The 22437-nt window shown below is 40.5% G+C and overlaps 1 protein-coding gene across 1 annotated transcript; it reads left to right on the top strand.

Moving 5' to 3' along the window:
* Positions 1–2338: 2338 nt before the first annotated feature.
* Positions 2339–15015, top strand: nipa1 (NIPA magnesium transporter 1). Its single transcript, XM_067985781.1, has 5 exons — positions 2339–2662; positions 7048–7095; positions 9711–9801; positions 10367–10527; positions 12069–15015. Exons 1-5 carry the CDS (start codon positions 2536–2538, stop codon positions 12578–12580), a joined length of 939 nt encoding a protein of 312 aa, XP_067841882.1. The 5' UTR covers positions 2339–2535; the 3' UTR covers positions 12581–15015.
* The last annotated feature ends 7422 nt before the right edge of the window (positions 15016–22437 follow it).

Below are 22437 nucleotides of genomic sequence, written 5' to 3'. Positions count from 1 at the left end.
AAGAGCGAGGGAATGGTACTAACTGGCTTGCTCTTTAAAAGAGCTGGTACACGCTCAATGGGACAAATGGCCTCCTTCTGTGCTGTAACCATTCTATGATGCTTGTTGACTGTTGCATAATCATATATCTGTGTGGGACTAATGCAGGGCACATAATTTTAATAGGCATAGTGTTTTACGTTTTGAAAGAAAGGCAATGGTATAGTGGCAAACTTAAAAGTGGGTATTCTGTGGGTATTTATTTTTGGGGGGGCGGGGTTCAGTTTTTAGTTTATTTAGTGCAATTTGGAGTTGATTTTTATACATCCGTAAATATTTGGAAACTGTATACTATTTCAGAGGAGAGAATTTACCCCACTGAGATGGGTGGAAAACTATAACAGTGAACCGTGTACATTGTGGTAAATCATTTGTAAAATAATATATTTGTTTCTTGATTCAACTTGTTTCTTGCTGTATCATTATATTTTTTGAGCCAAAAATTATTGTTAGTGATACTAGTGTAAAATGTTTAATACATTCATATGATATATATAGGTTCACCAGACTGATTCCTGGGATGTCGTATGAGGAGAGATTTGGTCGACTCGGCCTGTATTCACTAGAGATTAGAAGAATGAGAGGGGAGCTCATTGAAACGTATAAAATTCTGACAGGGCTAGACAGACTGGATGCAGGGAGGATGTTTCCCCTGGCTGGGGGGGTCCAGAACAAGGGGTCAGAGTCTCAGGATACGGGGTAGGACATTTAGGACTGAGATGAGGAGAAATTTCTTCACTCGGAGGGCGGTGAACCTGTGGAATTCTCTACCACAGAAGGCTGCGGAGGCCAAGTCGCTGAATATATTTAAGAAGGAGCTAGATCGATTTCTAGACATAGAAGGCATCAAGGGATGTGGGGAGAGAGCAGGCAGGAATATGGTATTGAGATAGAGGATCAGCCATGATCATACTGAATGGCGGAGCAGGCTCGAAGGGCCGAATGGCCTACTACTGCTCCTATTTTCTATGTTTCTATATTTATATATCCACTACTTTAAGGGAGGAGTTAACCCATTTATTCTAAACAGGTTAACATCTCTACTTAAATAGCCAATGGAGGAATATCGTACGAAAAAATTGGAATTTTTTTTCACCAATATTACCAACAGTAAATTCTAGGCTTTGGTCTCAAAATGATTTACTAATAATACATCGATATAGTATAACAAATAGTTTTTTGTTACAGTAACTGCCACAGAAACTTACGGTTTTCATCAGAAGGTGGATACCTGCACCACCTTAAACTTGTGCGATTAGCTGCCTTTTGTGTGATCTGCTTTTGGAGCCAGCCTCTAGGAACATAGGAACAGGAGCAGGTCATTCAGCCCCTCGAGCCTGCTCCGCCATTCAATGAGATCAAAGCTGATCTGTTGTACGTCCTTGAATCCCATAAGAGAAGTAGTAGCTCATTCAGGTTCACAACTTGAGATTTGCTCTGTTTGAGATGAGAATCACCTAGAAAAGATGGCACTGCGCCTATTTTTCATGCACAAAATGGGCGTCTAAGCATCCATTTTGGTGGGCTCACCACGAGCTGGAAGTCTGTCATCTGCCATATTGGATCGGGATGCTCCCTAGGCATCCAAAGCGCATGCCAGAACTATTAAAAACAATGAATAAAATATTCAAATTAAGGTCCTATGTTTGTGTAGGACCTTGCTTATATTTCAGAGTAAACTAAAACTGAAGTACATTTTCACCGACAATGAGTGAGTCTGAATGAGTGAAACTGGCCTGGCCAAGGTGCCGATCTACATGTCCAAGATGGACGGATGGGGGATCACTTTGTATGCCTGCCTCTCTTCCATGATCTAGTCTGCACCTGGGTGGCACTGGAGAGGGAACATGCGGTGCCCACCGGTATGCTTGAGGCCTTCCGCGACCGATGGACACCGCCAGGAATTGAGTGTCTTAGAGATACGAACAACTATGGTATGATTTTAAGTAATATAAGTTTCCTTTTGTTTTGTTGAAAAGTACACTTTTAAATTCCTTTATTAGTTGTGCCTCTTAAAAAAAAAAGTTGGGGAGGGAACTTGTAAATTTGTTTTTTTGTTGTTGATGATACTGGGACAATCCATGGCTCTTTAAAAAGGAATGAGTGAAACTTGACAGGTCTGCAAATGGATTAATCCAACAGAAAAGCACTTTATGTGCTGACTTTAGATTTGGTCCCTGACATTGCAGTGTTAGGACAGTGAGGGGGTGCCCTGGAGGCCGCTACTCGGACTGCGGGGAAGCTCTTGGAGAAGCATATATTCCGCAACTTGTTATTTTTTCCCACTGCGCATGTGTAGGTACCCGGCTGTGTTCATCTCAGCATTACGGAAGCAGCGTTATTAAGTTTTAATAACTTTTTTTTATAAATATAAAAAAAAATCTTAATGCTAACTGTTCTTTAACAGGTTGGGAATTAAAAGAGTTGTGGTGCTGTGCGAGCTCTTTACCTGTGTCGCGCGAGCCCATTTACCTGCCCCAGGTGAGCGCGCGCGGGATGGAACGCGACCCGGAGCAGAGTGCAGCCGCTTCCATCGGACTCGCCATCGCCGTGCTTTCCAGCCTAGTTAATGGTTCCACTTTCGCTTTGCAGAGGAAAGGCATCCTACAAGCTGAGAGCAGAGGTGTGTAAACACTGAATTCCCTCAAAGTTTCTCCAAACTCAGCCTGGCGAAAATGATTATTTTTTTTTAAGTGGACAATGTCCACACAGCACTGCTGTTACTGTATCATAAACTTTCCTCTGAACAGGATTGAGTCGTCCAGTCAGCCTGCCCACATTGGCAGGATGGTCAGCAGAAATAATATGCTCGAAACTGATGAAATTTGACTATTTAGAATATTAGTTCAACCAGCAACAGTACTAATAAAGGCGTGTTAAATGTTTCATTTTAACCTAACGTGCTAATAGGGTTAAATGTAACTTATTTCACGAGTGAAGCAATTTTGCAAGGTGCAGTAAATAAATTGGGGAACAGCCATTTACATTTGATACTATCTCAAATATTAGGATGAAAAATGTAAAATTCAGGCTGTAATGGAGTTTGTGATTTGATTTGGCCTTTGCTACACATTTTGCACCTTCAAAAAGTAATTGTAGCAAGTATTCCATCATTGTTCAATAACATTTACATTGAATTAGGTTTTTGTGTTGTTTTGTTTCTCACAGTAGAAAAATATTTTCAAAATATTGCATCCTCTTAAAATATTCTGCAGTTACATTGAAAAAGTTAAAAGGACTAAATTGTCATGCAAAAGAAAAAATGGGATTATCCAACACAGATGTTCTTAAATCTACTGAAACTTTTTCTACATAAATCCAATCTTTGAAATGATTTCTTCTCCTTTTCCTAAAAAGTGATGATTACCGCAGTCTTTAATATCCTTGTGTTGGCCTTGTGAACAGAAGAACACTGATTTATAGCACAGAAGGAGGCAATCTGGCCCATCGTGTCTGGCCAACTCTTTATTAGAGGAATCCAGAACTAATCCCACTGCCCCGCAGCCTCTCGATAGCCCTGTAATTTCCTCTGCTTCAAATATGTATCCAATTTTACCTCAAAGGATGCAATGGTTTCTGCCTCAACCACTTCATGTGGCAAAGCATTCCATGTTACAACAACCCTGAATAAAGAAATTTCTCCTAGCCTCTCCTCACTCTCTTAGTGACAATTTTAAATTGATGATCCCTCATCACTGATTCCCTAACCAGAGGAAATGGTATTTCCCTACTCACTATCAAAACCCATCATGATTTTGAAAACCTCTATTAAATCTCATCCCAACTTCTCCGCTCCAGTGTAAAAGTTCCAGTATCTTCAGCCTCTCTTCACAACTATAATTTCTAATTCCTGGCATCATCCTTGGTGAACCTATGCTGTAAAACTTTAATGTTGTTTCTATAATGGGGTGCCTAGAACCCTGCACAGTACTCTTTGTTTACAGTTATCATTAATTCTTTATTTTTGTATTCTGTGCCCCATTTAAAAAATCAAAATGCTCTTGGCCTTTTTTATGGCTCTATTTGCCTGCACCCAAACTTGCACGGAACTATATATTTGAACCTAGGTCTCTTTGTTGATCCACACCCTTCAGCATCTTTCTATTGAGTGTATACTCCCATCCCTTGTTTTTCCTCCCAAAACGCATTACCTCACATTTTTCCACATTAAATTGCATTTGGCACTTGTCTGCGCATACTGCTAACTGCCACTAGTCTATGTCTTCCTGAAATCTTTTAGTCTTTCTTGCTGTTTGCCAAACCCCCTACTTTTGTAGCATCAGCAAATTTCAGTATTACTCTCCCTATGCCGAAGCTCTAATCAACTCTATAAATCAACAATAACTTGCATTTATATAGCACCTTTTTAACGTAGTAAAACATCCCAAGGCAAGAACAAGAAGTGGACCCAGCACTAACCTCTGGGGTATACCACTTCCAACTCTTTTCTGATCCAAGCAACATCCATTTACCCTTGCTCTTTGTTTCCTGTTCATCAAACAACTTTCTATCAATGCTGCTACATTTTGTCTTTTGTGAGACACCTTATAGAATGCCTTCTGAAAATCCATGTGCACTACATCTATTGCATTCCAGTTATCTATCCAATCAGTCAGTTCAAAATTTAAATTTGTCAAACATGATTTGCCTTTAACAAGTTTATTTTTTCAAACTTAATGTATAGTCCATTTAACAACATTAAATTGTGGTTTAGTCACCATTATTTTACAAGAAAATTTCATAGATTGTATTTTGAGTACTTTTTGAATGATTTTATTACAAAACTGATGATTTTAAATGATAGGATAATTTTGCCCTCAGGATGGCAGTGTTGAAAGACTTGTAGAACACTGTTAATTCAAACGTTGTTGAAATTACTTGTTTAAATACAGGAAGCCAAAATTTGAAAAGAGAATTTTGAAAATTGTAACTTATGAATCTTCTGTTTCTAAGCAAGAAATGCCTGTTTGTAAGCAAACTGCCAGAAATTAGGTATTAAATCTGGCTGTACAAGTCCCATAGAATGAATGCAAGTGAATACACTGAGGAATTGTAGACCACATGTACGCTGGGAATTTTCCCTAACACACCTATTCATCAACTTACATATAGAAACTGCTTTAGGTTTAGAGGTCAGTGAGTAAAAGGTGATAGTAGGAGGGACCTTTTCTCTTTTTTTTGTAAAAGACAAAGGAAATTTGAGGTATGAAGTGATTTGTAACTAATGGTGCAAGTTATTTTAAAAAGGGTGTATACCAAGATGAGATCAGTGAAATGTAATATGTATGCATAGCTGAGAAGAATGCAAGATTAATACATTTGCATTAAGTGTTATTGAGTAATGGCATTTGAGCAACAGTTGGTCAACTTGATAAACAACTCAATGCATTAAGTAGTAGACAAGTTGGTTTGAAATTTTTAAACCAGATGTTCCACAGTTTGGGTGCTCTTGGACAGGAGGTTGAGGAAGGCCTGAGAGAAGTTAACAGGAAAAGGAAAGAGAAGGGAGCCTGAAGATGTAGTCAGGAGGAGGCAAGATGGGAGCCAATGGGACTGAAACAAGCCAACTTTTTCTTCAGTCTGAAATGTGAGAAATTAGTTGAGACTGTTTCTGAAGGAAATGAGGATTGGTAGGCAGTATGTGGACCACAGCTCTGTGGAGTGTGGTACTACCTGGAGGGCCAATTAGCACAGGAGGAGACAAGTATTAGTGGAATGGACGAGCAGAGAGATTTAGGAGTGCTGCTACATACACTTTTAAAGATGAGGGTGCAGGTAGAAAAGGCCATTATAAGGCAAATGGGATTCTTGAGGAGGAGGGGGCACGAGAGAAGATTTCGGTGAAAATTTTAATCTACTGTGAACTTTATAGTAAAAATTTGTTTGGTACAGTTTTTAAACAAAAGCTTCATTTAAAAGGCAAGATCAAATTCAACAGATATTACTAAGATTCACGTCTGCCGGTCAATACTTTAGGGTAAAGGGCTAAAGTGCTGCCTGCCAGCAGTCACGTAATGGATTCTGGGATCTTCCTGTACTGTTGAGTTAAACACTGTCTTTACCAAATGAGCCTTTCAGTGATCTCCAAGCTAAACTTTATTGTATTTCTTTTGTTCCTATGAGAATGTGAGTGATTTCTGAGGGAGCGGTGAATAGGTTAATTGACCTATTCATGATGTATCTAAAAAGTGGCCTCAGTTCATTTCCTCTTGAAACTGACCAAAGCTACAGTGACAGATTTAGAAAAGGCTACTTCCTATTGAAGCAAGCAAAAACTTTCAATCACTCATGTGCTTTGGAAATTGACAAATATCGAACAAATATGTTCTCTGGCCCTAGCCTAGTCAGATTGTAAAAACTGATAACAGATTAACCGCGCTGAAGTGTGATTTCTGAATAACGGTAGAATGAAAATATGAAGCTAGACTAGAGCCTGAGAGTTTTTGAATACCATAGAAGTCAATTCGTAATGGAAAAAATCCAAAGCTAAGATTTATGATTGGGAAATTGAGCGAATTTAATAAGGAAATGGCATTGTGGGATATGATAGGACATAAGCTGCGAAGGACAGTGGGATGTAAACCACACATCTGAGGCAGTCTGGGCTGATGAAGCCTATTGATTGCATCAGATGATCCTCAGTCAATCGTGTGGTTACGATTGAGCTGGAATGCACGTGGCTATTACTGTTGTAAAGTAGACTGTTCTGTCATATGCCTGTCTATGCTGAATTAAGAAACCTGAAGTGAGATTCGTGTATATGAGGAAACTTGATAATAAATAAATGTTCAGTTCTTTAAACAAATCTATTTATTGGTGTGGTTTACCGTACTTGAGCCTAAGGCACGAATCCCCTCTCCTTGGCTAGTGAATCGCTGTCTGGCTCGCCAGAGATAGCGGTCGTTAGGGAGATACATGAGATAGAGGTTCTTGAGGTCCCAACACAGCCTTCCTTCAAAAAATCTAATGATTACTAATGAGAAAATGCTATCTCTTGTCTTTTGACAGGTGCTTCCTATTTAACAGAATTGGTTTGGTGGACCGGAACTGTAGGCAGTAAGTGTCTGTTGTCTTTTTTCTCTCTTTGATCTAGACCCTTCTTTTCAGAGGCTAGCCAACTTTTGCAAGGCTAATGCTCCATAGGCATCTTGGTCCTCCGGTATATGGTCCAAGTGGAGATTATTTATATGAAAGCCTGCACAGTAAATGCTAGTGGATTAATTGAGTGTTTTGCCCAGTGTGCATCATGCCTGCACTTTCAGCAGGGTTTGATAGCAATCAGGAGAGCGACTCCTATGCATGGGGCTATTTCTCACTACTGCACCTAGCTGAGATCAACTAGTTCATCAAAGAAATAAAAAGTTAAAAAAACGCAAATACTGGAAATCGGAACAAAAACAGAAAATGCAGGCGTGGATCAATCAGCATCTGTGGAGAATTAATGTTTCATTGTAACTCTTCATCAGAACTGGAAACGATAAAGATGAACAGAACAAAGGAAGGGCAATGGGGATACAAATACTCTACAAGAGGAAGTATGCATAGAATGACCTGTAATGTGCTTAAAAGGAAAACAGGAGATAGTTAATTAGCTGAAGTGATATTAACATAGGAATAAGTACAATAAAGGAAATTAAAGCCGTTTAAGAGATTTGGAGAATCTGGGCATAAGGCAGGTCTGAAATAGAAATGGGAGAAGCTGGCAAAGTTGAACAAGGTCCAGTATCCTGAGGAGAATAAAAATGCAGCTCAGGCCATTCTACACATAACTACCTCTCTCATGTCTGTGTGTGTTTTTTTTTCTCCCCTTCTTTGTTCTGTTCCTTTTTAAATGCTGTTTATCTTTAATTTTTTACCAGTTTTAATGAAACGTTAATTTGTCTGTTCTCTCTACAGGTCCATATTAACCTGCTGAGTCTTTCTAGTATTTCTGTTTTAGTTCATTGAAGATTAGGGTTTCCTGTTCTGTATGGTTCTGTGCTACACTTGCGAGATTTGTTTATTGACTGAGCCATGCAGGGAAGGGAAAATGGGAAACACTGCCATCTTTTAAAATAAAAAGATAACCCAACTGCTTATTTGAGTGGATAGTTTAATGTAGGTGTACTCCTTCTGGTAGCTATCATTAAGATGATTAAGTCACTGACTCTCATACAACCTTGCATTTATACAACAATAACAACATGCATTTATATAGTGCCTTTTACGTAGTAAAACATCCCAAGGCGCTTCACAGGAGCGATTTTCAAACAAAATTTGACACCGAGCCACAAAAGGAAGACAGGTGACCAAAGAGGTAGGTTTTAAGGAGCGTCTAAGAGGAGGAGAGATAGAGATGGAGAGGAGAAGAGGTTTAGGGAGGGAATTCCAGAGCTTAGGGCCTAGGCAGCTGACAGCAAGCCGCCAGTGGTGGAGCAATTAAAATTGAGGATGCGCAAGAGGCAAGAATTGGAGGAGTGCAGAGATCTCGGAGGGTTGTAGGGCTGGAGGAGGTTACAGAGATAGGGAGGGGCGAGGCTATGGAGGGATTTGAAAACAAGGATGAGAATTTTAAAGTGGAGGCGTTCCCGGACCAGGAGCCAATGTAGGTCAGCGAGCACAGGGGTGATGGGAGAATGGGACTTGGTGCGAGTTAGCATACGGGCAGCAGAGTTTTGGATGAGCTCAAGTTTATGGAGGGTGGAAGATGGGAGGCCAGCCAGGAGAGCATTGGACTATCTGGAGGTTACAAAGGTATGGATGAGGGTTTCAACAGCAGATGAGCAGAAGCGGGGCAGAGATGAGCGATGTTATGGAGGTGGAATTAGGCGGTCTTGGTGATGGAGTGGAAGCTCATCTCGGTTATATAGGACACCAAGGTTGCGAACGGTCTGGTTCAGCCTCAGACAAAGGCCAGGGAGAGGGATAGAGCAGGTGGTTAGGGAACAGAGTTTGTGGCGGGGAACAAAGCCAATGGCTTCGGTCTTCCCAATATTTGGTTGGAGGAAATTTTTGCTTATCCAGCACTGGATGTCAGACAAGCAATGTGACAAATGAGAGACAGTGGAGGGCTTGAGGGAAGTGGTTATGAGGTAGAGCTGGGTCACGTCAGCGTACGTGTGGAATCTGATGTTGAGTTTCCGGATGATGTGGCCAAGGGGCAGCATGTTGCATGTTAGTAAGTTGGGAAATAAAATAGAAGACAACTGTGGAATTTCTTGATGAGAAAAATTTTGTGACTGAACTTTTTAACCCCCCATAACCCAACTGGTGGACTTAATTTTAAGTGCTGAGTTTATTTAGAGAAAACGAGTATTTTGGAGACCTTGGTTTCAATGAATTTGTAAAACACATAGATAAAAATACAAACACACAAAAAAAGTGTTCTGTCAGAAAGTATTTAGCTTTTTTGAAAAAAGTTTTCTTTACATTATATTTTTTGCTACATTCTGGATTTGGCACTTTTGCCACAAGTAGGTCCAGATCCTGAGGCTGGTGTGGGAAGACTAAAACCACTCTGTGGTGCCGCCTATTGGTGCTTAGAGTGCTGTGCTGCACCACCCTCTTAATTCATAGTATTTTTGAAATTATAGTCTTCTAGATGTTTGGTTTTGGGGTAAGTGGTTAAACACCTTTTTGTTTTGAAACCTACATGAGTGAATTAATATTTTGCAATTTTCTCCTTGTTACAGTGGGACTGGGTCAAATAGGAAACTTCTTAGCATACAATGCTGCCCCTGCTGCATTGGTAACACCACTAGGAGCCCTCGGTGTGCCATTTGGGTACTATTTTTACTTTCAATCTGTGTATATATTGATGTATAGTGTGGTAATTACTTCTTACTGAGGCCAATTGCAGGGCTACGGTGGTACCCTGGCTGATATTTAAACATCTTTACATGTCTGTACCCCTGCTGATGTATCAGTGTTTGTTATGAATAGTTCTAACTTTTTAAGTGCTCGATGATTTGATCACATCCTCCTTCCAAAGCCAGCTCAGAGAGAGATGTTCACTGTTTCCTGAGATGGAGCACCCAGATCCTCAAACAATCCCAACTTAACCTTAAATTTTTCAGCAATTAGAATCCAGTCCCTGTTCTCCAACCTTGTAATTAGAAATAATTACAAGTATGAATCCAGTATAGTACATGTATTCCTGTAATACTAAAGAACTTAGGAAGTAACTGTTTAGAATTCTCATAATAATAGGGTAGGAATCTGGTGATTTGCTTTGATGACATGTTGTACAATTGTTTATAGTGTAGTAAATGAATTTTTATAATACATATAATAAAAGTTCATTTTCATTCACCTACCCCCCTCTTTCTACCCCGATCTGTCTTTCTAGGTCACTCTTGGCTTCCTATATGTTGCAGGAGAAGCTAAACTTGTTGGGAAAACTAGGATGTCTGTTGAGTTGCGCTGGTTCAATTGTACTGCTCATCCACGCTCCCAAAACGGAGAATATAACATCGAGGATGCAATTGGAAGAGAAACTAGCCGACCCAGGTAAATTTGAGTAAATGTTGTGCTGTGTCATTAAAGCAAATTAGAAACAGTGGATGGCAGGGCCCTAACACTGATCAGTGAGGCACCCCAGTCAGCGGGTCCCACCCACTACCTGATATAACTCCTCCAACAATTACCCACTGATTCTTGCCCTTCAGCCAATTTTTTTTTAAATCCATTCTGAAGTTTTACCCTGAGTCCCCACAGCTTTAACTTTAAATAGTAGCTCTTTATGCAGGACTTTTTCAAATGCTTTTTGGAAATCTAGTCACACCCTGTTGTTGGGCTTTCCACCATTCCCTTAAGCTATCACTTCCTGAATAAAAATCAAGGCGGTTGGTCAAGTATAATCTTCCTCTTCTACATGTTGGTTGCTATTTGCTAGGTTATGATTATACAGTTAATCCTTAATCTTACCCCTGATAATTGATTAAATTATTTTACCTAGAAGTGATGTAATACTAGTTGCTTGTGTATGTTTGTCACCCTTTTTGAAAATGGCACCATGTTGGCCAATTTTAAATCAATTGAGATCTCCCCTGTGTTCATCTCCATTATAACGAGCATCACAAATTTCATCCCTTGTCTTTCTTGCTAATTGGGATAAATATCATCTATTTGTTTTGAGCCTTTTTGGTCTAAGGCTTCCGTCTTTATTTCCATCATCATCTCTCCTTTTTTTTCTGCCTTCATAGTGTCCTGTAAAGTGGGCCTTGGCCTTTCAACTAGATTTCTCAAATTTGAAACAAACCATAACCTTTTATATTGCTTAGTGTGGTGCAATTAATGTGAAAAGCTGATTAGGTGTGGAAAACGTGCAAGTAAATGCACTGCTGTACTTTTGTGCAAGTACTATTTAAATACTAACAAATAGCAACCAACATGTAGAAGAGGAAGATCGTACCTGACCAGCTTCCTTGATTTTTTTTCAGGAAGTGATAGCTTAAGGCAATCGTGGAAAGCCCCACAACAGGGTGTGACTGGACTTCCAAAAATTGGCTGAAGGGTAAGAATCAGTGGGTAATTTTGGAGGAGTTATGTCTGGTAGGATGACCTGCTGACTGGGATGCCTCAGTGATCAGTGTTAGGGCCCTCCCGTCCACTGTTTCTAATCTATTTTTTTTTATTTCAATTGAAGACCGTGTGTTGTCCCTTGTGATTTTTTTTTAATCACAGCTGTGTCTGTCTAATGAGATACAGAGTGTGTATTCCCACAGGAGGGAAAATCAGAATGTGACTAAACTTGTACCATAATCACTGCTACACCTGCTAATGTGTGATTGAGAACACTGGTGCAGCTTAACTGCTCTCAGTCAGGGAATCATGCATATCAGGGAGGGGGGAGACAGAATCATAGAACTTTGCAGTACAGAAGGCCACTTGGTCCATTGTGCCTGTGCTGGAAATATTAAAGTCTATAACAAGGTCTGTTGTGATACCAGCAAAATCTTTACACAATGGGGGCGGTGGAAAAGAGGTTAATGTTTTAAAAAATAATTTTGACATCTTACAAAACTATATTATTTTTTCTTATTTTACAGTGTTTCTTAGTTACGTCTGTGTTATTCTAGCACTTCTCATCCTGCTTATCTTCTGGATTGCACCTTCCTATGGCTCCACCAACATCATGGTTTACATTGGCATTTGTTCATTACTGGGCACCTTTACCGTACCCAGTAGTAAAGGCATCGGCTTAGCAGCTCAAGATGCATTTAGTGATAACCCGTCAAGCCGAAGAGCCCTGTGCCTCTTTGCAATCCTGTTGGTAACACTGGTATGCAGTATTCTCATTCAGTTTATGTACATTAATAAGGCATTACAATACTTTGATTCCTCTATATTCAGTGCCATATACTATGTGGTTTTCACAGTTTTGGTCATACTGGCATCTGCCATCCTCTTTCGAGAGTGGAGTGATGTTGGATTTATAGATTTTCTTGGAATGCTGTGTGGATTTATCACGGTTTCAGTTGGGATCATCCTCTTGCAGGTCTTCAAGGAATTCAGCATCTCTGTCAGTGACTTAAGAAAAGTCACTTCAAAGAAACACTGAAACATGAGAATTTACTGACTCTTTCACCGCTGTATTTCAGTTTTTGAACAGACAAGTACTTGTACAGTAATGAATATTGTGGGGCATTTGGAACATAGATAATGGAAGTTGCAACATATTTAACCCCTTCTCCTGTCCTTGATGTGACCCACTTTCCCCTTCATTAGTGGCCCTCACGGAACTACTTCTCTGTGCCCCCATTCACTATTCACTATCCTTCACCTGCTGCCCTCCATTCATTATTCACTGCCCTTCATTTGCTGAACATTGAGAGAATGTAAGGAAGCGTGCTCAGGAGGTAGGGCTATCCCAGCATCTGTAGAAGCTGTAGGACCCATAGTTTTAATAGACGTATTGGTCCTGGTAATCTGCTCTCCACCCCCCCGCCCCCCCCCCCCCCCCCGCCCCGACTCCCTGTCCTTCAAGGAATAACTGCCCATGTTCCACGTTTAAAATCAGAAATCCACTGTGTGAGAAATCACAGGCACAGACGCACATCCCATCACTGCAGTACACTGCATTGGGTTGTTGCCTAGAGTCACTGTTGTGCAAGAAACTGCTCAGAATTACAGCACACAACAAAAAGTTAGACAATATCACTGTTTAATAAAGACTAAAAGGGAATTCCTTAATGTGTTTATATTTCATGTACTTTGATTGTTTTTTATTCTTTATATTCCTGTTTATTTTAGCTACAGTTGCAGAAAACAGAGTGCTGCTTTGAAAACTGAAATCTTTGTTATGTGATGCTTTTATTGTAATTAATTGCCTTCATGCACTATACTCGTGACCACTAAATAGTGGCAATGAATTAATCTTTTGAGAACTGAATTGTCATCTGCAACTTCTAAAATACGCAAGCTGGAGCATGTGTCTAACCAGGGACGGTGGAAATATTTGCAGCCAAGTCACATGAGCTGTGTTTGCACGGTTCCCAGTGGACAATTAGAGTAACACTGGCAGAGGCCTGGAACAAGCTTTTTTTTTCAGGAAGGATACTCAATGGGTTTAGGGAACATAGGATTAAACTAACCATTACTGATGTAAAACTCCTCAAATCGTCAATGAAATTGGGAGATTTTAGGTGATTTTTAATTTTGAGAGCTAAAATGAGTTTACATGGATTTTATTAAGTTAATAAAAATCTAACTTGCTTCCGCACAGTTGCTCAAAAGGTACTGGTGCAGCTTAATGTAGTGTTTTAGGAACAAGACTAACATTTTTGTGACCTTGCGCTGTAGGGTTGAGATTATTTTTGAATGTAGCTTCTTGTATTTCATTCTGTACCTGTGAGTAATTTTTATAAAATGTTTTAAGTCACTGTGCCAGCACATTCTCCACCTAGCCAGTCCTGTCTTCCATGTGTGATTGGATCACCAAGGCATACACTGCTTGAGAAATGGAGTCAGAATTGAGATGGGCAAATAGTGCCAACTCCATCAACTTAGCCACCCAGCTGTCTTCACAATTAATCTTTTTTAAAACAACTTAGGTTGCTTTTATGATGTGATTGCAGTATTGGTTCTCCCAAAGGTACAAATTAAAATGTACTGTTGTTTATTCCCTTGATTTATTGAGACCAAAGTGCACTGAATAAAAGTCATCCTGATTAGTGTCTCTAATTTAATTATCTGTTTAAGCTTTTGTTGTTTAGTTCAATTTCCTTTGTATTAGAAAGGGTTAATGCACTGAAACAGGGTTTGTTTTACAGCCACCTTTTTAACTAGTGGTTTTCAAAATGGTGGATGTGGATAATTTTGTTTGGTTAACTCTGTACAATAGGCCTTATTGACGACCATTTTGAAAATTCCAAAATGGCACTTCTGAATAACCCTTTTGTTTTCTTTTCAAGGATTTTATAGCGAGCTGGCACTTTTCTGTCAGTTTTTCCCACCTTTTTTAAATGTTATAACTCCAACTGTGGCATTCAAACCTGATCAAATATTTATTGTCCTGAAGTAACGGATGCGTAATTGTTTTAATGATTCAGTCTTGGAGACTGTGTCCGTTTAGTTCTTCTATGTGGGATCTATTAAGCCTGCATTAAACTCGAAGATGTCTTTTAGCGTGTTATAAGTCGCAAATTGTATGTCATGGGTTTTGTGATGAGAGAATTTTTCACTTGCGTTGAAATTAATGGAGTACTTGAAGTTTGTGAAATTGAATGAACACTGTGATGATTTATAAAACTGTTGCATGTATAATTTTAATTCCATCTTGGAAGTTTTCATTATTCTGCATCAGGGCTGCTGTTGTGAAAAGAATCTATGACTGCAACTGAAAGTAATTCAAAAATGTATTTAATAGATGTACATATGTAATACATTTGTGTTTTATGGCAATGAATGGAAAAATATGTATTATCAAAACTGCTTTAGCATTTTGCCAAGTATTGATATAACATACCGTATTTCAACATGAATGCTGTAATAAAGACTAATATTCATATGTTGTGCTGGTATTAATGAGTCATTTAATCATTACTAGAATTAATTGCAGAGGAAAAAGTGTTAAAACCATTTACGTTTTGGGGTCTTTTCTGGCCTCTTTAGATATTTAGGCTTGCATATTAAGCTATTCTTATAGGTGAATCTTATTTTTAAATACCAAATTAATTTATTGAACAATAGACGAACAAATGAGTAATTAACAGATTTTATATAATTATATATGCATGTATGTAACTGTTAGAGACTATAGCAGCACCTCAAATTGGAAAAATAATAGTTTAACATTTTTTTAAGGGTTTTGATAGGGTGAATAGGGAAAGAGAATTTCGTCTGGTTGGGGATGAGGGGCTATGAATTTAAAACTGTCACAGAGAGGGGAGAGAGGTTAGGAGAAATATCTTTATGCAGAGAATTGTTAGAGCATGGAATAATTTTTGGCAAGGAGTAGCGGAGGCTATCAAAGCCGAGCTGGATCCTGTTCTTGCCTGCACTGTCCAGCAGAGGTCACTGGACAGCAATCAGAAGTGGAAACCTTGACTGTACATCTCAAAGCACTTCACACTGTGAGTTATTTTTTGAAGTGTAATGACTGTTCCGGAAACAAATGTGGCAGCCATTCTGCGTAAGCAGTGTCCCACAAACAACTGAGACAGATAAGCAGTCAATGTTTTATTTTAGATGGTTTTGTTTTTTTGAGTGATGCTAGCAAGGCTTCTTTTATTGCCCACCCCTAGGTGCCCTGAGAAGGTGGTGGTTAGGCCTTTTTGAACTAGTGTAGCCCCTGTGATGATGGTACTCCCACGATAGTGTTAGGTAGAGAATTCTAGATTTTGACCCAGCAACAATGAAGGACAGTGGTATTTGTCCAAGTGAGGATGGTGTGTGATTTGGAGGTGATGTTTCAATGATCAAAAGCAAAATACTGTGGATGCTGGGAATCTGAAATAAAAACAGAAAATTCTGGAAAAGCTCGGCAAGTCAGGCAGCATCTGTGGAGAAAGAAACAGAGTTAACGTTTCAGGTCAAAGACCTTTTCGTCAGAACTGGAAGATGTTAAAGTGTGTTTCTATGATGTTGCTGCTCTTGTCTTTCTCAGTGGTAGGGATTGTGCAACTAGCAAGTTGCTGCAGTGCATCCTGTACTTCAGCCATAGTGTGCCAGTGGTGGAGGGGGTGAATATTGTGTTTAGCGGCAAGGGTGCGATCAATCTCTGTCCTCGATATTGAGCTTTTTGAGTGTTGTTGCAGTTGTACGTAGTGAATATTCCATCAGAATCCTGACTTGACTTTTGTGGAAAGACATTGAGGGGGCAGGAGGTGATGCACTCTTCACAGAGTACCCAGCCCCTGCCCCACGTTGATGGTGATGGTGGAGTGAGGGATATACTCGGTCACGTGGTGCAGTACTGCTGCTGGACCGCGCTATCTGTGGATGACCGGTTTTGGGTTGCTAGTTCTGTGCTTGGTCTGTCCCATTTACCCACACTATACAGTAGTAGGTGCCCTCCCCGTGAAGATGAGACTTTGGCCTCAATATTAACCTCACCGCCCCCCCGCCCCATGACGGGCGGGAGAGGCTGGGGGGGAGGTTAAAGACTTAAATATGGGGAATGCGTCCCCAGTATGCCACGCACACGCCGATATTGAGGCGTCCGAGTGTTCTGCCGTGGGGAGGCGGGACACTTCATTATCACAGACCGCCTTGAGACGTTTTACTACATTAAAGGCATTATATAAACGCAAGTTGTTATATATAAATTGGGAGCCCGATTTAAAATTCACTGCTGGTGCACGGGTTTCACAGGGGTTGGGAAACCCGGCCGTAAAAGGGAGGCGGGAGCTGCCGGCTGCACAAGGTAAGTGTCTTTTTCAGCACTCTTTGTGGGCCAGGAGGAGGGGGAGTGTTCCCCCTGCTGCATTTGCAGAACCACCACCCCCCCAGCCCCAATGGCCTCTATCTTCCCCCACACCCCGCCACAATCGCTGACCTCCCCCCAGCGCCGATGGCCTCTTTCCGCCCCCCCCCCCCCCCAACCACAATTGCCGATCTTCCTACCAACCAACCCCCCCGCCCCCCAAAGATGGCTGGGAATCGTCCCCAAGGGACCCCAGCTGCAGACCCCTGCTGCTGGTTTTCCCTCCCAGACGTCAATTTGGCTGCCTGCCGCGCGGGAAACGGAACAAAGAAATGATAATGAAGTCCAGACCTTCACGTCCCTGGACTTGCCAGGTTCTTCAGACGTTTTCGGCCTCCCTGTAACTATAGGAGCCATTGTCTTCACAAGGACTGTGTAGTGTTCACTCCTACCAATGTTATCGTGTGTCTGTGACAGGTTGGTGAGGATGAGGTCATGTAGGTTATTGTCATATGTTGGTTCCTTCACCACCTGATACTGGCCCAGTCTGGCAGTTAGGTCATAGAATTACACAGACATTACAACATGGAAACAGGCCATTTAGCCTAACAGTCTGTGGTGTCTATCCTCCACACAAGCAGTAGCCCTAATTCCATGTGACTGTGCTGTTTCCATATTTCTTTATCCCCCAGTGGTGGTAAATTGAAGTCCCCCACCCATACTGTTTTCTGTGCCTGTACTTCCTTGTGATGTTCAACATGGAGGATTACTGATTCATCTGCTGAGAGGGGAGGGGGAGCAGTAGGTGACAGTCATAAAGAGGTTTCCTTGGCCTTGTTTCATCTGATGATACGATGCTTCATGAAATTCATGTTGAGGACTGCCAGGGTCACATCCATCAACTGTGTACCACTGGGACAGGATATAGCCAGGGGTGGTGACGGAGATGGAGGAGTCTGGGATATTAGCTGATAAATGTAATTCTGTGAGTACGATTATGTCAAACTTTTGCTTGACTATGTGGAATTGTAAGGAGATATGGGTAAGAAAAGGTTAAAATGTGAAGATCTGACTAGTGCTCAGTGAATCACAGGCAGAAAGGTTTTCTGCCAAAGAACGAGAGAGAGAGAAAGGCAAGCAAAGATCTGCATTTTTACCACGGCATGAACCATGACACAAAGTGCAGAAATGATAATGCCTGAAATTAGAACAGTCTTGCAACCTTGAGAAAGAGTTAAGGAACCTGAGAGAGTGGGAAGCAAGATATTTACAGCTTCACCCTTGTCAATCAATCGAAGCATTGTTAAATTACCTATTATTCATATAATTTGTAAATTTAGAGATGTAAAAGTACACTTAGATTAGTAATTTGTAGTTCAGTAAAGCCCGTGGTTGAACAGGATTTATGTGTAACAAGTATAAGGAGGTAACTTTTGGTACAAATATATAATGTAGGAGACATGTTGGTTGTCAAGTAGTAGAAAGGTATAAAAGTGGCAGACTGTAATAAGGATTTGGATTGACAGGGTTCGATCAACCTGAATACTGAGCTCAGAACTGTAACGCGTTGAGTCCCCAACCATCAGGTGTGGTTGTAAATACTATTTTAAGTGTAGGACTATATTCTTAATAAATCTATGAATGCTTGACCTCAACGTTTCAAGAACCTTATTGATTTTGAGGAATAGATAGAACATCTAATCCTAAATAAAAACCACCCCCTTAACGGAGCAGCTTTTCCAACTTGGATCTCTGGATGTTGGTGAGGTGGGCTCTGCAGGATCTACTGGGCCGAGATTGCCTGATCCAATGCTCAACTCATTGTTCAGTTTTGTAGTGATTGTTTTTCAACTGAGTTTCTTGCTAGACCATGTCAGAGTGCATTGAATCAACCTCATTTCGTGTGACTGTATAATGGTGACAGGTTCCCGTCCCTGAAGGACATTATTGAACCATTTGAGTTCTTATAACAATCCAACAGCTTTCATAGGCAATTTTTCTAGTGCCAGCCCACAAATTTGATTTCGCAACTTGTGATGGTGGGATTTGAACTCACAACATCTAGGTTGCTAGTCCACTGCCTTAATCACCAGGTTACTGTACTTGTGACAGAGGAAAATTGACCAAGGCAATGAGAACACTGTGGCCTCCCTTTGTATAATGCAATGGGATCATTAATGCCCACTGGAACAGACAGACGGATCGCAATTCAATTTAACGTCAAAGGTCTGACATGCCTTTCTTTGCATGTTCATTAATTGTAAATGAAATATTCTTCCCTCTTTTTCCATTAATCATTGTTCAGTTCCATTTGTTTGCATGTGGTTATAATTAACCCTTTTGTGGGTAGTTTTAGTAGGGGCTGGTTAAACTGAAGTACTCAGTTTGTACTTACATTTTTTTGAGGTGACCAAAATTATTTGGCAAAATGTTATCCAAAAACACCTAGAATAATCTATATGCTGATCTATCAGCTGATCTATCAACTGCTCACTGTAACACAATGGAAAAGAAGTTGTCTGTCTGAGTAACAGACAGTATGGTTTCTATTTATCAATTATTCAGTGTAACATCAGGCTAATATTACTGTGATAATCTACTAATGTAGCCCAAGTATTGGGCAATCTTACTGAGGCAGATGAATTATTTGTTTTCATAATCTCGCACTATACTCTGGAAACAAAAGTGGCCTTTTAAGTTTGACATACTGGAATTCATTTTTTCTGTTAAGATCATGGAATGTTTGAGATGCAAGTTTTAAAAGTGGCCACATTTTATAAAAACACATGTTGAAAGTTGACACACAACTCATTTGTTTTTCTCATTCAGATGCTGATTGATCCGTGCATTTCCAGTATTCATTTTTTCTTTTTATCGCCACAGTATTTTATATTTGTATATTTTATATATTCTCCACAGCTTGAGATAAAAGGTAGAATTGGAGAATCTTAACAGCCAGCTTGTCTACTGTAGCGGTCTGAGCACGAGGTGAAGTAAAAGTGCTATCTTTATCGTTCATCTACCTCCTGATTCAAGTACAGATTTAAATTTTCAATTACTTAATTTTGAGGTCACTATCAATTGGCATACTACATACATATATTTGGCTCTTCTAAATGAGATGTTATTAAGGATTTGACTTCCTCCCTCCCACCCCCCCCCCACCCCCACCCCGGCCCCTCAATATTAACAGTCAAGTGAAAAGTATCCCAACGCTGGGCTTCTTCTCTGATCCACCATTGCTGGCTGCTCATTCAGCCACTTTGGCCCTGCTGTCGGGCATACCCTACCTAGCTCCCCCCGCCTTGCCACCTCGCTCCCTGCTCCAATCCTTTCTCTTCAACTGTACCTTCTCCATTCTTCCCTTTTACCCCTCCTGCTCAGCATCCATTGGTTAGTCCTAATGTTAGGTGCTTTGAGACATCTTCCTGAAGAGCACTATAGAGTTGTAAATTATCGTATTCTAGCTCCATTACTATAAAATCCCTTGATTTCTTGCCAGTAATCCACCATCTGTTGTAATTTGGTACCCATAGCTACCGGTGTGATACAATACTTACACAAGTATATCTGACTGCAAAATATGAGTGTACTGAAGTGATGAGAAAATTATTTTCAGTCAGGACAATGAGGTATTTAAATATAGTATCACATATAGCAAACTCAACCAATTCTATTTATGTAATGAAGTAGCATCTTTATATATACCAAATTTAAAATAGAAATGCATTAGCTATAATCCCCACTGACCGACATTGGCTCCTGGTCCGGGAACGCTGCGATTTTAAAATTCTCAACCTTGTTTTCAAATCCCTCCATGGCCTCGCACCTTCCCTATCTCTGTAACCTCCTCCAGCCCTACAACCCTCCCAGATCTCTGCGGTCCTCCAATTCTTGCCACTTGCGCATCCCCCGTTTTAATTGCTCCACCGTTGGTGTCCGTACCTTCAGCTGCCTAGGCCCAAAGCTCTGAAAATGCCTCCCTAAACCTCTCTGCTTCTCTACCTCTCTCTCTTCCTTTAATACAATTCCTTAAAACCTACGCCTTTGACCAAGTCACCTGCCCTAGTACCTCCCTATGTGGCTCAGTGTCAAATTTTGTTTGATAACACTCATGTGATGCACCTTGGGACGTTTTACCATGTTAAAGGCGCTATATAAATGCAAGTTGTTGTTGTTGTTGTTGTTGTTTGTTGTTATTGTCGTCGTCGTCATCTGATCATTTGATAAGCTTACAGTGACTTACATATAGAATCCCAAACTTTCAGGAACATGCTGACAAAAGGACACTAACCTCTATATCTTCTAGGTGGCCCCAAAACCTCAATCCTACTGGCAAAATATGTTAAGAGAAATCAAAGCAATTACTCAGTTCGCTGTTGGCCTGGACCCAGCACGGTGTCCTGATATTCACCACAGTGACTCTTGTAGATTTGAATACAAGAAAACTCTTCAGTTTCCTTCTTGCTGCAGTCTCTGTTTCTAGCCTATTGCCAGCACCAGTTAAGCTATACCAGCAATATCTTTACATATATTACGCAAACAGGAATATGTGTGACAAGACACCCAGCTGGAAGGGAGCCAAATGGATTATGGATCAAAAAAGACAAGAAATTTATAGAATGCTTTTCTAATTACCTGTGTCCAAGGAGGAAACAATAAATAATAATACAAATGGCTGGGACTGTCCACAAGCCCTCCACGGTTGCATTCCATGTGCTAAGTTGTTCCATATATAATGCATATCTGTAATGTAAGGTCTATGTGCAATGAACCATGACTGCATAAAACTATCACAAATCAAAGGTAGAAAATGACTGGTATTTTAACACTCCATGCTGCAAAGCAAGACATCTGCAAGTTTTGAGTCTTGCTACACTCAGTTCTCAATCTGAGCCATGTCAGTCATTGTGGGTGGGGGTAGGTAGGTAGGGAAGTAATGAGTGACATCTCTCAGCAGGGGAAGAAAATGCTGCTGTAATCTCTTGTGGGCCAGTTACACAGGACATTGATGCCCTTTCTGCTCCAGTCTTTTGTGCTATATATCTGGAGTACTGTGTTCAGTTCTGGGCACCTCAGGAAGAATATATTGGCCTGGGAAGGGGTGCAGTGCACTTTTACCAGAATGATACTGAGGCTGAGGCTGAAAGGATCAAATTATGAGGACAGGTTCCATAGACTAGGCTTGTATTCCCTTGAGTACAGAAGATTAACGGGTGATCTAATTGAGGTATTTAAGATGATTAAAGGATTTGATAGGGTAGATAGAGAGAAACTATTTCCTCTGGTGGGGGTGGGGGGGGAGTTCACAACAAGGGGACATAACCTTAAAATTATAGCTAAGCTGTTCAGGGATGATGTCAGGAAGCACTTCTTCACACAGAGGGTAGTGGAAATCTGGAACTCTGTCCCCAAAAAGCTGTTGAGGCTAAGTCAATTGAAAATTTCAAAATTGAGATTAATAGATCTTTGTTAGGGAAGGGTATTAAGGGATATGAAACTAAGGTGGGTAAATGGATTTAATATACATATCAACCATGATCTAATTGAAA

This window comes from Heptranchias perlo, chromosome 6, assembly GCF_035084215.1.
Source record: "Heptranchias perlo isolate sHepPer1 chromosome 6, sHepPer1.hap1, whole genome shotgun sequence".
Classification (NCBI taxonomy): domain Eukaryota; kingdom Metazoa; phylum Chordata; class Chondrichthyes; order Hexanchiformes; family Hexanchidae; genus Heptranchias; species Heptranchias perlo.
This window is presented reverse-complemented; position numbering and strand designations above follow the sequence as displayed.

Excerpts from the sequence above, each read along its gene's own strand:
- nipa1 (XM_067985781.1), top strand. The coding sequence starts at position 2,536 with ATGGAACGCGACCCGGAGCAGAGTGCAGCCGCTTCCATCGGACTCGCC. Across the intron at positions 2,663-7,047 it reads CCTACAAGCTGAGAGCAGAG|GTGCTTCCTATTTAACAGAA; the intron begins GTGTGTAAACAC and ends GTCTTTTGACAG. Across the intron at positions 10,528-12,068 it reads AGAGAAACTAGCCGACCCAG|TGTTTCTTAGTTACGTCTGT; the intron begins GTAAATTTGAGT and ends CTTATTTTACAG.